General features: G+C 45.4%; 1 protein-coding gene and 2 long non-coding RNA genes across 3 annotated transcripts; 1 reads left to right on the top strand and 2 right to left on the bottom strand.

Annotated features, from left to right (window-relative positions):
- Positions 1-5,295: 5,295 nt before the first annotated feature.
- Positions 5,296-8,460, bottom strand: LOC121081648. The gene is made up of 2 exons (XR_005825749.1): positions 7,422-8,460; positions 5,296-5,998 (listed from the first exon to the last, which is right to left on the bottom strand). It is a non-coding gene; the product is annotated as an uncharacterized LOC121081648 (long non-coding RNA).
- A 475-nt stretch (positions 8,461-8,935) lies between these two features.
- LOC121081172 lies at positions 8,936-12,525 on the bottom strand. Its single transcript, XR_005825605.1, has 2 exons — positions 12,326-12,525; positions 8,936-9,496 (listed from the first exon to the last, which is right to left on the bottom strand). It is a non-coding gene; the product is annotated as an uncharacterized LOC121081172 (long non-coding RNA).
- A 112-nt stretch (positions 12,526-12,637) lies between these two features.
- IER3IP1 (immediate early response 3 interacting protein 1) lies at positions 12,638-16,983 on the top strand. The gene is made up of 3 exons (XM_040579116.1): positions 12,638-12,801; positions 14,556-14,657; positions 15,526-16,983. The coding sequence occupies exons 1-3, from the start codon at positions 12,711-12,713 to the stop codon at positions 15,579-15,581; spliced, it is 249 nt and encodes an 82-aa protein (XP_040435050.1). The 5' UTR covers positions 12,638-12,710; the 3' UTR covers positions 15,582-16,983.
- Positions 16,984-17,129: the final 146 nt, after the last annotated feature.

The following is a 17,129-nucleotide window of genomic DNA, read 5'->3' as shown; positions in this document are numbered from 1 at the left end:
TTGTGGCATATACAACTTGGAAACGGGTTTTAACATCATGCTTGCTCTGGCTCAAAGGCAAATAAAAGGCCAATGATGCCCTGGAGCGAGGAGAGAAGGTACCTACATACTGGATGTCCTCCTCTATGGATGGTACAGAATGGATAATTGATGTAGGGCTTAACCAAGAACACACCTGCATACATCTGCAGGCCTGCTCTCTGCTGTTGACCTCAGTGTAAAATCTTTTTAATGGGAGACCAATTGCTGTTTTCTTATGCCACAGAGAAAAACTTACAGCCGTAGGCATTATCGAAATGTGCTGGGTGGTTTGGACTGTGGACATCTGAAACCCTGCCAAACAATCTCTGGGGTACTTGAAGAGGTGTTTTGGTCCTGTTTGGTACTAGCAGTGAGGCAAGAGGCGTTTAAATGATTTTTCAGCCATTTATCCAGGCGCACAGAAAAATGTGGCAATCTCTATTGTTAGTTTTGAAATAACCTGCCAGTCTGGAGTGTATTAATGTGTTCTGTGTGAAGGTATTAATGCAAAGGAGTCCCCACCCTAGAACACCACTCCTTCTGTGACCACAAAGCACAGGTAATTACATTTTTTCACAAGATAACTCGGTGCAGTTGCCAGCTCAGCCCCGGACTGGCAGTAAGGACTAGCGGCTTTTGCAGAGCAAACCAAGGTCCAGGTCTGCGGAGATGTGACTCCCCTAACAGATGAGGTGGTGGGTGCTGCCGGACGAGACTGATGGTATCCTGCTGCCCACGGTGCAGCGAAGAACAGCTACACCATGCTGCAAGAAACACCAAAATGAAGAATGTTTGAAACCCAGCTTTGAACGGGCCATCACCAATTCACAGCTCAGCGGCAGCTCCTTACATGCCTGCCTCATTCCTTTTGTGCAAAGAGCCATTTTGGTCTGCCTGACACCCAAAAAGCAAGGACAGGTCTCAGACTTACCGCGGTCCTGTCATCGCCCCTTGGCCAGGAGCCATCTCAGCTGAGGGGTTCTCTCGCCTGGAGAGCACCCGCACCACCAAGCTGCTGGAGGAGACCCAGAGGCACCATGCTTGGGACACGGCATCTTTCCACAGGGACTTCCGAATGCGAACTGCAAGGGTGGTTTTGCTGGAGGAGTTAATGCAGTTGTAGTGTGCCAGAATTGGTCCAGTGCCCAGAGAAAACCCTGGCAGGCTTCTAGGTGGAGTCCAGCTGTGTCTCCTGCTCCACCAGAAAGATTGTGAAAGGAATTGCTTAACAAAAGGATGGTGAGTAAACCTCTCTGATCCACCTCCACACTTTATTGACTGGCCATAAACAGAAGAGATTGTTCTGCCCTAATAAAAACCTTGGAGAGAAGAAAGCGATCAACAGAGGCAAATGAAGTGAGCAATTAAGTCTGAAACCCTTCGGACCACCTTTACTTTGCGGCAAGGTCAGCAGCATGGCACTGATGCAAGTGTCTCCAGCAGCCACAAGGTAATCCAGAAATCTGTAATCTTATTCTGCTCTAGATTTAAATGACCATGGTTTATTTTCTTAACCTTTTTCAAGCTGAAGGGTGACACTGAGGTGCTCCTTAGGACATCTTACTGATGTGACAAAAGGAGGTTGTATCGTTCGGGGCTGGAGGACTCTGTCATAAGCAAATGATCTTCCATTTGCAGTAACAGAATCACAGAATGGTTTGGGTTGGAGGGGACCTTCAAAGCCCACCCAGTCCCACCCCCTGCCCCGGGCAGGGCCACCTCCCCCCAGCCCAGGTGGGTCCCAGCCCCAGCCTGGCCGTGGGCACTGCCGGGGACGGGGCACCCACAGCTGCTCTGGGCAGCCTCTGCCGGCGCCTCCCACCCTCACGGGGAACAATTTCTTCCTTACAGCTGATCTAGATCTCCCCTCTCTCAGTGCAAAGCCTTTCCCCCTTGTCCCCTCGCTACAGGCCCTGGTACAAAGCCCCTCTCCAGCTTCCCTGTCGGCCCCTTTAGGCACTGGAAGGTGCTATAAGGTCTCCCCGGAACCTTCTCTTCTCCATGTTGAGCCACCCCAGCTCCCAGCCTGCCCTCAGCAAAGGTCCTCCAGCCCCTGATCATCTCCATGGCCTCCTCTGGACTCACTCCAAGATGCCTGTGTCCTTCTGTTGGGCTCCAGCTGTCCTTGCATCAGTGGAAATTTCACAAGACCCTGAAACAGCTTCTGGGCCATCATTTCAGGTTATTCACAGGCACTAATGGGTGAGAGGCAAAGCCTGGACACTCTGCTTTGCTACACAATTATCCCGCCTCATTTTACTGTCCAAGCTTTATAAAAGAAGCTGCAGATCCCTCTGGTTCAGGTCCATAGGAGGGGGAATGGTTTTCAACTCAAAGAGGGGAGATTCAGACTAGATGGAGGGAAGAAATGTTTTACGCTGAGGGTGGTGAGACACTGGCACAGGCGGCCCAGAGAGGTGCCCGATGGCCCATCCCTGGGAACATCCAAGGCCAGGCTGGACGGGCTCTGAGCAACCTGATCCAGCTGAAGGTGTCCCTGCCCATGGCAGGGGGCTGCGCTGGAGGGACTTTAAAGGTCCCTTCCCAGCCAAACCGTTCCGTGGTTCTGTGATTCTATGTCATATACAGTACTTCAGTCTGAGCAGCGTTTCAAAGCTGGTGTCATTGTATAAATGTGAGTATGGATTTTGCTTGGCTTTTTTCTTATAGTTTTGAATTTTCTTCACTCCCTCACGTTTTTCTTATGCAGCCTGTGGCTACACTGATTTTTCATAATAATTCCCTTTGAAGTTAAGCTTATTGATGCCAAGAGTGGAATTTAAGGTGCAACATTGAAGACTTAAGATACAAGCTGTTTCATACCAAAGAACATATTGGCAGACAGTTTATTCCTGCATTTATTAACTGGATGTCATCAGAATGCATCCTGTGACTCTGCTTTTTATTTCTATGCTGGAAAAGGAGCTAGAATCAAATGAAATAATGATTGCAAATTTGTGTAGCACACGTGCAAGCTGGAAATACATGGGTGCTTGTGTGTGTCTGTGTATGGCAGTATTAGTACAAGGTGGCACCTGAATTTAACTCAAGCACTTGCTTTTTATCCATCACACCTTCCAGTAATAAGGCATGTCATAGTTTTAAGCTTCTAAAAGAGGAATATGATCATAAAACCAAGAGGCAGGAGATCTCCTAGAAATTCCCAGCCATGCCACAGACTCTCTGACTGATGTAAGACAAATGGTTACCTTCAGTTTCCCTGCCTTGACATTAGGTTAATGATGCTCCTCTGCCTCACATGCTTGCTCTGAAGAAAGCTCTGCTCATCATTTTGAGAAACTTGGTGCTTGGGTGAGGGTTTTGGTGACAGGCAGTATTGCTGTGGTAAGGTAATGTTATTTGTCACAAAGCAAGAAATTGTATTTTGGGCCCCCATTATTTTTCCATCCAGTTGTTGATCACTCCTAGTTACTTTCTTATGTGATGGCTGAGATTTTTTACAGGAGTTAAGCACTCCACTTCTGGAGGCAGTAAAAGAAAAGGTAAAACCTCCACTCAAGAAACTTGGGCTCGGTTACCTTTTCTGCTAAAGTCTCCCATCTGTGTCCTGGGGCAGATTGGCTGGGATTAGATAAAAGTGTGTGCTAGATGTGCTGAAGTGTGATGCCCACGTGCTTGTCCATGCCAAGATCAGATGCCATGGACAAACACGAAGTCAAACTCAAGACACTGGGGAAGCCTACTGCCTTAAGAGAAACATCCAGGTGTTTGATGTCAGATTGAACTCTGCCTTTTGGATCTGTCCCTTAACCCGTCTTGCTTTGATTTCCAGTCTGCAAAGTGGTGTTAGCAGAATCTGTCTCACAAGGAAGTTGTAAAGATAATTCACATTAGAGACAGTGAAATGCTCAGACATCATAAATGGATATAATATAAGTGTGCTGGTTTTGAACATTAGACTGCCATCTGAATGTTGGCTTTCTTCTTCAGGATGGTCACTGCTGCTGACGAGGGTTTCCACAACACGGTGGTTTCCGAGGAAGAAGGTGTTTTACTCTCCTGTTTGTTTTCATTAGCATTTTAAATCAGTTTTGCAATGTTCATTTGTGTCATGACACCGCCGAGAGGCACCAGGCAAGTTACCAAGGATGTAAGGTTGGCAGGTACAGAGTGTTGAATGAGCTCAGAAGGAATGACTCACTCAGCCTTGTTACACCCGTTCCTGTTGGTGTTTTAGAGCGGGAAGAATGGTGGGAGTACAAGGAGCTGTTGCAGCAGAAGAGAGGAGTGGGGGACATGAAGGCAGGGGTAGGTAGGGGATGTCAGCCAAATTTCACTCCTTTAAGTTTGGAATTAAAACCAAGGGCAAAAAAGGGTGGAAGCAGATTGAAAAAAAAGGTGGAAGTGGATGGGGGGTGCTGGCTGGAGAGGCAGTAAGATTCAGGATCCTGCTACCCGCCTGTGAACAGGTGGATAATATGTGGAGTAACTTTGTGGTCTGACAGTGCAGGGCAGACTTTTCCACCCTGAGGTCCATAGGGCTGGGTTTCAGTTGCAATTCTGCTTTGTACTTTGATAGATCAAGACCCATGAGTTAATTAACTGAGCTGTGAGGTTTTTGAAGAAGTCATTCCCAGGAATACCGTAATGACACGGAGCTGGCTATCCCCTTCCATCCATGGCTTGCAGCAGAAGGCCCGTCAGTATTTGCAACCTGTAACAACCTGAGGTCGTTTCACAAAAGGTTGTGTTTCATAAAGCTATTTGTTGGAAAACTCACCAGTGATTTCTGTACTCTCTTCAAGGTTTGTCACCATCTACTTACAATATTATCATGGTGTCTCTCAGTGGAAGCCTCTTGCTGTTGGTTGCCATCAGCGTAGCAATAAGCGTTCTCTGGAGGTGAGTGTTCGGGCAGCAGGGGAGGAGCCGGGGTTGCCAAGGAAGTGTGTGCAGTGATGAATTCCTGCAGGAGCCGAGTGTGATCAGGGAGCCCATGGGAAGAGCCTGCCAAACCCAAGTGCTTCTTGGGGTCCTCCCAGGCTCCTTCCCCATCCGCCCACGGCAAGGTGTGATAACGGTGGCTGGAGGATTGCCGGGGTGGCTGTGTGGGTAATATCAATTTAGGGCAGTAGCATTTTGGTTTGTATTATAGCTGGTCCACATGCTTCTCCCCATCCCCAGATTTGTCATGTGTATATATGTATTGAAATTTTATTGAGGAAAATTAAGAGACCCAAGCCTCTAATTTCTCACTACTGACAAACATTTCATTTTTTTCAAGAACAACCTGAAGTCATAAGAATAGGCACGTTCCTTCAGATGTTTGTTTCTATAATGAGAAAGCAGACAATGTTTTGAGAAATCTCTTCAAACAAAAATTTTGTTCAGCTTTAGTTTGAATGCATCTAGCCAAATGGAGGAGGGCCATGGGGTCATAAGACATGTTTTATGCCGAAGGGTGGAAGATTAGGGGGAAGGGAACAGGTCACCTCTATAATTAATTAAATCAGCTTTATCCCAGCTATTGGTTCTGTACTGCCATTAGTTATATCCCATTATTAATTGGATTGTGTTCAAAATACAAACAGCTCTTTATGCTTATCTTACACCTAATGATTTGTTTTGCTCCATTTCTGTTGTGCCAGGCGCTGCATATCTAATTACTCCTCCAAAGATCTCAGTCCACCTGAGGTGGATGAAAACACTATGGTGACGAGCAATAGCTCTGATAAGATTTCAACAGTGGATTTGACTGGCCCGGTGTGTGTGTGTTACATTTCTGACAAGTGAACTGTTATCCCCAGAGCCTGCCATCTCTGAAGAGACAGTTTCATTTTAGACTTATTGTTGTTCTCCTTTGCTGGCTCGATCTCAGCGCCAGAGCAGTGGTGGCCCACAGCTGCTTCCATCTGTGGCTTTCTTCCGGAGGGAGAAGTGGATGAAGGACCTGGGGGTGTGCTGCGAGCTGATGGGCAACATGAGGCGTTTTCATTTTCTCCACCATAGCTTTCGACTGTAGACTCGAACCACACCAGTATTAGAAAACACAGGAAAATAGATTTTTTTTAATGAAAGTGGAGAAAAAGCATAGATACACATACCTTATCTCTGTGAAATGTTGTGTTAAAAATTTCTTATAGAGACATACATCTATCCATTTATCTCTTTCTGTGGGATGAGTCATGGGGGAAAAAAAAAGGGGGAGGGCAATTTCTGGTAATTTTTACAAAGGTTTCTCAATCCCTCTGACTCAGACGTGAATCCCACAGGTTATGCTGAGACCTAACCTTTCGCGCAGGGTTTCCTACTAGCTGTACGACTCTGTGGCTATGCGACAGATTGCAGTCTCTTCAGTCACCAGGTCTGTGAATTTTTTTTAATCTGCCCACTTTTACAGCCCGAAGGAAGATACCGTCTATTAATCTTTAAACTGAGTGCTGCAACTTTCCCGGCACCGATGACCTCTGTCTCTGGCATGACACCAGCTTGCTGAGGAACGAGCCTGGCTGTTGTCCCCGTTCAGGTGGCATTTACAGGGAACAGGTTAGTCTGAGGTCTGGCAGGGAGGGGGATAGGTGTGCTCCCTGGGTCTGGCCAGCCTGGTCCAACTTCATGCCCTTTGCTAACTGCTGCTGGGAACCCTGCAAGACCTGCAAGATACATAATCTATTTATTTTACCAACTTTCTTGGACTACCTCCTGCATATTTTCCATATAAGTGGATGGAAAAATCAACAGAAGCAGGAGAAAAGCCCTTTGTCCAGTGGGCATTCCTCCATAACGGGTCCGGCACGGCCCGCTTTGCCTTTGTGCTCACACGTTGCAGAGCACTGGGAGCCTCTGCAGGAGCACTAAGGCACTTCAGAGTTGCCAGCAGGTCGGAAGGGTCGTTGGCATCAGTGGCTGTGCCTTAGCTAACCTCGGTGGAAGTAGTGCTCTCAGGACTCATGTTTTCAAACGGGAGACCTAAGGTCTGCCAGATATATGAAAAGGAAGGCTACAGCCGATGGATTTCCTCCTCTTCGCACTCAGGTGGGGCCAGCCATTCACAGGGGAAGCTGTTGGTGGAGAGCCTGGCCCCAGCAGGACACACTGTGGCACCAACACAGTTGTGTAAGCTCCTGTATGTGGTGCTTGTCAAAACAGAGACTTGGTGTCACAGCACTCTCCAAACTAGCCAGCTGCAACAAGGTCTTTCACGATCACATACCAGCATACTCTTCACAACAGTCCCTCTGCTGCCTTCTCCTAGTCTCTCCTCATCCAGGGTGTGTGTGTCTCTCCTCTCTTCTTTCTCCTCTCTCTTCCTCAGCTGCTCTCTCTTCCTTGGCTGCCCAACCTCTTAACAGAACCAGCCACAGCTGTACCTTACTACATCGGCCAACCCCCCCACCCTGAAGCCAGCCCACAGCTGTATATTATCAATGTTAATTAACCCAGCTTCATTCCTCTACAACTTGGGGCAGGCACAGAAGGATGAGGCTCTCCTGCACAGATCCACGCAGGCATTTCATAGACCTGAGTGGAGTCTGTGTGCTGTGCTGCAGAGGCAGTTGGACTTTGGTCACCATGACATCACCTCTGTATTTGTGCCCAAAGGGCAGTTTGGGTAATTTTTCTGTTAGCAGAGATGGAAACCAGAACTGATTCTGAAGCTGAGGGGATGTGTCAGCCATCCCTGGCAGAGGCTCAGCCACAGCAGGACCTTTTGACATTAGGCCATATTCCCATTCAAAATATCACTGCTGACACCATTTCCCACAGTCTGATGGAAGCACGTGCTTGCGTGTCTGTGGTGGCAAACACCCAACTCATTGCCTGTAAGAGCCTGTGCCACTTTGGTCTCCCTCTTCCCATGCCTGTATTTAGTGAGCTGCTCCTGCCTGTCCACTGCCCGTAACACCAGCCTCAGGCACCCCTTCTCTTCGCTCTCCCTAATACCCCTGCTCTCTCTTCATGCCGCTCGCTGCACACAGACAAAATCCACCCCCCTTTCAAAATTCATGGAGCTGTTTCCTCATCCTCCTCTAAATCCCTCCTTAAGACTCGCTGCAGCCTCAACACCTGCAAATCCTGACCGTCTGTCAGCAGTAAGGCAGGGCTAAGCAGAGACTTCCAATTCTCTGACAAAGTCTATTATTTTCTTGCTGCCTCGCCCCCCATATTGGCCTGTTTTGATATCCACTGTCTTCCAGCTGAGACATGGACTGGAAAATCCCTACACCCGTCATCTCTGAAAAATATCTATAAGGTACCGAGTGTAACAGGCTTTGGTTCTGGACTGGTGTATTCCAGCTTGGACACAATGCGAACGGTGACCAGGGTGAAGATGCCAATAATTGTAGTGCAAAATAATGTAACATAATGTAATACTGTACTGTTGATAATACCAAGGTGAACAGCAGCATGTGTGTGTGTGTGCGTGTGCATTAGACAACAAATGACATTTAAAGGCCATTGCAGAGCCAAGTATGATAAACATAGGAAATGGCATCAATAAATTTAGGTGTAAATTCAGAATTTTGTATTTGTTTTTCCTTTGCTCTTCAATCCCCAGGCAGTGCTTTTGTGTATGAAGCCACATTAATGTCCTCTCAAGGTACAAGTCTCAGGAAAGCCAGCAGGCTGTGATTTTGAACAGGACAGCTATTCCCTTTCCAAATAAGTAAGGGCAGAGATGATAATCGTGCGGCACTTTCAGAGTCACAAAGATCTTTTCTGTGCCTAGCCGGTGAAGGGTAAGAACCAGATACATGTTCTCACAGAGGTACAAAATCTTACTGCATTCCCAGCTTTGGTGGTTAAAACAAACAGCTGGATGTTAAAATCCATTGAATACTCAATTTGTGCGGCAAGAGACATGTTACGCTGTAGGATGATGCATCGTTAACCTTTGCAGCTGTTTGACAGCGCAACGGGTGTGACGAGTAAAGGATGACAAAGGCTGTAGTTTAACTGTGAAATGTAGCTGTGGGATTTATTTATAGCACCGAACTGAGTCACAGAACCTAAATTTTTCACATACACAGGGTTCTTCAGCCAATGGAGTTAGGGATGGCAGAGCTTGGTACGTGGCAGGCAGGTGTAAGGATTCCACTCCTTGATGCAGTACCCTGTTACACACAGTGCAACGCTTTGTGTCCGTTCAGAGCCCTGAGCCCCGTTACGGTACAACATGACGTCGCAAGCTTCCTTCTGGGCTCCAAGGGTGAATATTTAAAAGTCTGCCCGTCTTCAGCTCATGAGGTATGACTGGGCCCACCGGAAAAGCTCACCTGGACGCACACATGCATTAGCAACCGCTTGGCATGAAGCACCGAAAACAGAGAGGTTGATGCCATGTTCCCATTAAAGTCTTTTCAGTGGCAATTAGAGGAGTCAAATCAGGGTAAAAGAGCTGCCACCAACAAAATACTTTCTTCACTTTCAGCTTGGGGTTGGTTGGGCTGATTTCCAGCCTTCCCTGTGTCTCAAAAATACTGGTATGGGTATGTCTGGGTAGGAAATATACCTAAAGAGGAAGTTAAAGCTAGTTCAGAAAGTAGACTCAGAAGACTGTAGCAAGTGAGGCGAAGAACTGAAGTAATGGGAAGACTTCCTTTAATTTGCTCATCAGGAATAAACTAACGTAATCCCAAAACCCTGGTGCAACAAGCCCAAGTCCTGTTAACTGTAGAGCATAGTTAGACCCAAGGAGCTGTGCTCTGCCTGACACTATTGAACAATAAACTGAGAATAAAAAGTACCAAGGTCTTCACAATACTTCACCAGCCTGAAGTTTAATCCTTTGATATCTGTAAGGTGGTTTAAAACTCTCCTTTATGGTGATGGACTGCACTCTGCAGATGACACCACAGGAATTTACTGCATTGAAACGTAACACCTTAATGAAAAAAAAAAAAGAAAAAAAGCTTTCCTTCTAATGCAAGCAACTTTGTCTGGTTTTCCCTTCAACCACCTAACACAATGATTCAGAGAGAAGACTCATGTGGTTGTTGAGTTGCCATGATGGATTTTACAAAGGGGAAAATCACATCAAGTTTACGTAAGCTTGATAGCAGCTGCTCTTTGGAAATACATCTTAATTATGGGTAAAAATACTAAGCCATAACTTGTATACTTATTTTAAAAACCTCATTTTTTTTCAGTGCCATAATCCTAAACATTAGCTCTTCACTGAGGTCAGTATTTATTTATAGGTTGGATACCGTAAGGAGGTAGCCCAGGAAATGCTACTTGATCCTGGTGGTTATTAGACAAGTCTGTTAGTGACCCCTCATATTTATCTGTATTTAATTATAGAATTACCGCCATAATGCCCTAAGTTATGTCTGAGAACAAGAGGCAGTTCCATTTGTGAGCCCATTATATGCCAGCAATCACAACTTCTTGAAAAATAGTAATGACCTTTGGGATGAAATCTTTTCAGCCCAATATTGACTTCCCCTGTTGCGTATGGAGTTTGGTAAAAATCAAGATCAGCCTTTTTTATTATTTATAAACACACAGAAAAAGATGGTTTGAGTGATTAAAAAAAGCTTTTTGTGAACTTTTGGCACCCCTGGGTAACTAGAAATGGCTCCATTTTTAAATGTTAAACTGATAGCTATTAGGAGGTTTGTAGTTACACCAAATTTTAAAAATACTTTAAAATCTTCAAAAAATAAACGTGTTGGAATTCTTGAGCTTGCAAGTGTCTGTTCACATGTGCCAGTACACCTGTGTATTCACATTAACTGCTGGCATACACGAAGGCGATCACATGCATGTTTGCAGAATCAGAGCCAACATGTGGAAGTATTTTGAGCTTTCATGTAAGAAAATACTTCAGTGTATGTTCAATGGCATTGGTCTCCCTGGAAATTGCACTAGATGTTTTGCTCGCTTCCCTGAGTTGAGGCTGTATTCCTTCTCAAGACTGAAATGACAAATACTTTTGATCAGATGACAAAACTCAGACGAGTATGTTTGATTTCTGTTCTCTGTTCTATCTCCCTTGTTCAATTGTAGTAATTTGGGGCGTAAGTTAGTAACAAAATATGCTATGTCTGTGATGGTGGGGTGCTTTCTCTTGCTTCCAGTTAAAATGTGACATTATTTAATAGTAACATTTATTTAGATGCAAAATACTACGTCGTTGACTATACTAAAGCCAGGTGTTTTGGCAAGGCAAGACAACAAGCAGCACCTGATGTGGGTTTCTTTACGGCTAATTCACATGGTGTCTAAGCATCTATTAGTCTTACGGTCCCAACGCTTAATTAGTTGCTGATGTATCAGCTCATGTCATGCTTGCTGGTGAGTGGATCTTAACCCAGAGCTCAAGCATGAAGATAGAGTATCGATAAACCCTGAATAATTTGCCCACATCATATCAGAAGTCTGAGGCAGGGCAAAGAATCAAGATGGGGTCTCGCCAGTCCACCACATTAAGCACAAAGTTGTCATTTCTATCAAGGCGGATGAGTCTAATAACCATCAAAGCACAGTGATTATGCAAATCATTGTACCCTGATTGAGTAATAAAAGCTATCAACCATCCGGAGTGAAGGGGTTTGCATATTGTATGATTACTGAGAAATAAAATCAGAGTGGTTATGCAAATCACCCCCTTCAGCCAATCGGACTGAAAGTTGCAAGGGAAAAAAAATGTGTATTTATGCATCAATAACTATACAGTATCCCTGAGCTCCAGTTATTATTATTTTTGTTATTTGACTGCAGAAGCAGCCAGAGGCCCTGATCAATCCAATATAAAATATAATTGTTTTCTTTTGGATTCTGCTGCAAATCTTGACTTCCGCAGTCATTATGGTTTGGATAAACAACAATTGGGATCCAAGCTGATTTCCTGCTAGAACAAAAATGTAAATCAATACATATTGAAAAAATACAGGGTAAAAAAACCCCAGATATTGTCCATAAAATTAAATATTAAACCCCAGATACTGTCCATAAATATAAGAAAGCGGATATTTCCCAACAAAGTAAATAAATATTAAAAAAGCAGATATTTTTCATAAAATTAAATATAAAAAAGCAGGTATTGTCTATAAAATTAAATATGAAAAGCAGCTATTTGTCATAAAATTAAATATAAAAATGCAGATATTTTCCATAAAATCAAATAGAAAAAAGCAGATATTTTCCGTGAAATTAAATATAAAAAGCATGTATTTTCCATAGTTAAATATAAAAAACCCAGGTATTTTCCATATAAAAAGTGGATATTTTCCATAAAATTAAACATTAAAAAGCTGACATTTCCCATAAAATTAAATACTAAACCCGTATTTTTTCATACAAAGTGGTTTATGTTTTTGACTTCTGCTAACACTACCTAATCAACCCGTGGTGGCGGAGGGCTGCCCCGCTGCCCCACGCCGCGCTGGCCTTCCCCCACCAGCTCCCACTTTTTGCGGGTCACGCCATTAAAGTGACGGCTGGGGGAAGCTGAGGCCGCGCCTTCCTCCCCGCTTCAGCCCGCACCGAGGCCGAAGGCCACCGAAGCGGCACGTCAGACTGCCCACGGTACCACCCGCTGCCGTGCGCGCCCACGCCTGATCCCACCGCGGGGCGGACACCTAGCGGCGGGGGCCCGCCCCCTGCGCCAAGCCCCGCCCCCTGCGCCAAACCGCGCCCCTCCGCTCAGCCCCGCCCCCCGCCACGTCCCGTTCGGGCGCCGGCTCCCGGCGCGGCGGCGCAGCGGCTCAGCGCGGCGGGCCATGGCGTTCACGCTGTACTCGCTGCTGCAGGCCGCGCTCCTCGTCGTCAACGCCGTGGCCGTGCTGCACGAAGAGCGCTTCCTCCGACACGGTGAGCGGCCACCGCCCGGCCGGCTGCGGGGAGCAGGGCGGGCGGCCCGGGGCAGGCCCTGCCGCCGCCGTGCGCGCCGTGGGCCCCCGCTGCCACGCGCAGCCCGGCCTGGCGGGGCCTCCCGGGACTGGCGGGGCCCGGCCGCCTCTCTCTGAGCCCGGGGGTGCCGGAGGCTCACCGCGACCCGCCGGGCTCCGTGGGATCCCCCCGCACCCCCCGCGGCCGTTCCTTGCCGGTGCTGGTGCCGGGGGTTGCGGGGGGGGGGGGGGAGAATGTCGGTTTTGAAGGTGAATTTCGGCTGCTGTGGTTGATGTCACTCCTGTCACTGCTTTGCCTCTCCTTTCCTCCTCGCCCTGCTCCAGAATTCTCTTTTGTTTCTTTTTTTTTTTTTTTACATTCCTACAATTTCATCTCCCTCTGTGCCGCTCCCCGCTGTGCTGTGATGGCTGAGATGGTTTCTTTCATTTCGCTGTTAACTTATTTTTGTGATGAGATAGCGCTTCTCTGTCTTCACACGTTCACGCCGGTATTTCTGCGGTGCCAAAGAAAGATCCCTGAGGTTGGGCAGCCTTGGCCTTAAAACACAGAAAAGCCACCGACACAAAGAGTCCACAGACCACCCCCCAGAAATATCACCTATGAACCAAGGTTTCCCGGTTTCCCTGTCTGGAGAATCCTGTTTTCTCCAAGGCGGACTGCGCTAGGATTTTTGGCAGGAGCACAGGTAGTTACCCCGTTCTCCCGTTCCCTGGTAGGATCCACTGTGAGAGATCTGCTCAGTGTGGGTTTGGGGTTTTCTTCTGCTTTCCTGATGAGCAGCAGCTCGAGGGAAAGGGAGATGTGGGGACTGACAGAATGGGTCAAGCCACTTGTCAGCCCCGGGTGACTCGGGAGACTTGGGAGTAACTCCAAGTGCATCCAAGTGGGAATTCAGCAAGGCTGGTGTGGGAGAGGACTTGCCCGCTGCCCCCACCTTGGTGCCAACAGAGCAAAGGAGACAAGAAAGGGGAAAAAATAACCATTTCAGAGTTGCGTCTGGAGAAAAGAAACGCGCAGGCAGGTTTGAGCATCAAGAGCCGCTCGCGTCTCTGCCCCCTCCCCCCTAGACAGGTGACGGCTGTGACCAGCGGGTCTCAAATCCCTGGGCCCATCCCTGGGACCACATGCTCTGCCTCCCCGCAGCGGGTGGGGAAGGGCTTCCCTCTCAAAGCGCTTTGTAAACCTTCGATCGCCCTCTGAAAAGTTCCCAAGTTGTCTTTTTTTAATCATCATCCCGATTTGGCACTTGTGCAAGCCATTCTCTGCCAGGTAGCTCGATTCTTGGTGCTGAAGCATCACTTCACACCCAACAATTATTTTGCTGTTTTATCTTCTGGCAAAGGACTGTGAGCAGATTGTAGTTTGGTTTTATTTTGGCAGGTATTTTTTTGGAGCCGAAATAAACTAATTTGTTTCCCTGGCGTGCAGGGAACTGTATTAAGGTGTATTAAAAAGGTAAGGGTTTCCTTCACAGAAACAGGGATCTGTTGTTACTCTTGGGTTTGTTGAAACGTTTAACAGGTTTTAGTATGTTAACATGTGATGGTGAAATAAAGCTAATTGGTTTGTACTTTGTCTTTCAGTGTTAGTATAAATGTAACCAGATTCAAGATAGATTGCTCGTTAATATTGCTGACAACGTTTGTTGCATGGTTTGGGTTGTTTGTTTTGGGGTTTTTTTGTCTAACATGTCTGGCTGGTTTTATGTGACACAGTTGGCTGGGGAAGCGATCAGGGGATTGGAGGATTTGGAGAGGAACCAGGAATTAAAGCGCAGCTAACGAACCTTATTCGATCTGTACGAACCGTTATGAGAGGTACGCTGGCAATCTTGTTATTTAAATATTACTGTCTGTAAAGTTTTGTTTCTGTGCTTTAACAAAGTAACAGCAGTATTTTGACTTTTTTACCAAACAGCTATTTCTGCTTGGCATTTCCAATCTCTCCTTCCTTCATGCGTGGACTCTGTATAGGAGGGCGCAGGTCACAGCTGAGGTGCCCTAATTCTGATAAAGTGTAAAACGTTCCCTGACTCTGCCTCTGGCTTGTGGTGCCACTGCAGTGTCTTGTCTTTCCTCGGAGTGTGGGAGCTGGGGGGAAGCTTGGGGATCAATCAGAGTGCGCAGTTAGCTTCACCTTGGCTAAATCCAATTTTACATGAAGTACCTGGTGAGGGAAATGTTAATTCCTGGGATTCTTAAAAGGTAAGCCAGGTTTACAAAGGATGGGGAGGAAAAATAGACTCTTAATTTGTAAGTTACTGATATTTTTTGCACTGTAAAGCACACCAGTAATTCCTTTTGTAGGTGATAATAAAAAGAAAGGAAAAAATCTTACCTGTCTTGCCCACCACAGAGTAAAAACTGATAAAACCACAGTAAGGCCAAGCATAGAGAAACCACCTTTGAGATGGTTTGGTTTCGTTTGGAGAAAGGGTTGTGTGGGTAAAAGCTAAAACATGATGGGCTGTAGAAAAATGCTTAAGCTGTTGCTTCCTACTAATTTTTAGTATCCTAGGCTTTGTTCCTGGCTCCTTCCGTGCATCCTGATTTTGCGTAGGAAAATTAAGTGTATTTTTAAAATTGATTTTTGTCCTTAAAAGGTAGTCTCCCAAGCTAATGTGAAGTTCTGTCACTTTGTGATGTGGAAAAGAAGATTTTCACAGTTCTTCTTCTTTCTCTGCAGTGCCTCTAATAGCAGTGAACTCCGTTACAATCGTTCTGCTCCTGTTGTTTGGTTGAGGATACGTGGTGATAATCTTTTGGACATCCAAAGAAGCAAGTTGCTAACCATCACTGCTCTGAGTTTCCTGGGATCCAGCATGGTTTAGCTGTCAGTTTGACATTCAACTTAAAATAATAAAGACACTATTTCTATTTATCCTATTTCCTAATATTCACTTGCAGTTTTATTAAACAAGATAATGGGATCAATGCAATGACGCTGCAAATATATTGGACTATGAGAATTTCTGTTGCTGCCTGTAATAGCATTGACTGTTAGAGTACACGTCGTAACATATTGTGATGATTGTCGATAGGATGCGGTTTTTAAATGTCTCGTTACTCAGGGATGAATTTCCTTCAGTACGCTTCCCAATTTATTTTTAAATTAAAAAGCACTGTTTTTTTCTTATTTCAATTACTACCGCAGTACTATTTAAGAGAATATGAATTGGGCTCTGAAAACATGTTATAAATTATTGAAGCACAGTTGTGATGCTGAGAGAGATAAAACTAGTTGGGTAAAGTCCTGATTCAGTTCATATTGGAAGTTGAATTTTCCTGGTTTGATCGAGACCAGTATTTTTCTCTTGGTGTTTCACAGCCTGTTCCAACCTATAATGTTTCCTGCTGATGGTGAAGTTAAAAATAGATGCAATTGCTATGCAAAATCTAAAAAACCTGTATCTGAAGCTGGGCAACTCTGTTAATTTAGAGTAGCAGGTGATAATTGGTGATTAGCATTTGTTACTGTTCTGTCAAGAATTATACTTTTTAAGATGTGTGTTAAACTTCTGTGTGGTGATTAGTGTGTTGGAAGTGGGGAACCATTTGTTATCTGAGCTTTTGGGGAAGTGTGGGAGTGAAATACTGTGCCCTTTTTAAATGCGATTTGTTAAAAACCCAGCAAATTTGCAGCTTCAATTACTGCTGCTTCTTCCCGTGCCCTCCATCTTGCATTGTTAACAACTTGGAAACTGGGTATGATCCTGCAGTTCTGTCACAGAGAATATTGCTTTAGTACGGAGTTTGTCTCAGTTACGACTGTTGAGTTAGGTCTGATGCTATGTAGCAGGTCTGAACTGAAGAAGTCTGATCCTCATGAACCTGTTTAGAAAAGTTAAGAATTCTTACATCTGTTCCTCTGCTGGAGTATTTCAGCTTATCTTTAAAGAGGGAAGGTCAAAGGAAACCTGGCAGTTTCATTATTTTCAAACAGCGTAGTTTTTCATCTCTTCTTTCGACGTCTTGATGACTAAAGTATACGCTGTTATATGCAAAGATAAATCTGTAAAATGTGTAAATTAATTTAATGGTCTTCAATTGCAGTGTTTTGCAGAGTAGAGTATATTCAGGAGGAGAGTTTTTGTTTCCATTTTTTAGTGAAAATTTGTAAATAAATTCTGAATTTTTAAGTTAAGCACTGTCTTTCGTAACTTGCTCTATGTCGGTGTACAGTGGGAATATCCCCAAACTCTGCTTCATTCCTTTCCAGATACCAGAGTTACTGTTCTTACATGAAATACTTTTTTTCCCCTCATCCCTGTGGCACTTGCAAGTATCATC

Source organism: Falco naumanni, chromosome Z (genome assembly GCF_017639655.2).
Source record: "Falco naumanni isolate bFalNau1 chromosome Z, bFalNau1.pat, whole genome shotgun sequence".
Classification (NCBI taxonomy): domain Eukaryota; kingdom Metazoa; phylum Chordata; class Aves; order Falconiformes; family Falconidae; genus Falco; species Falco naumanni.
This window is presented reverse-complemented; position numbering and strand designations above follow the sequence as displayed.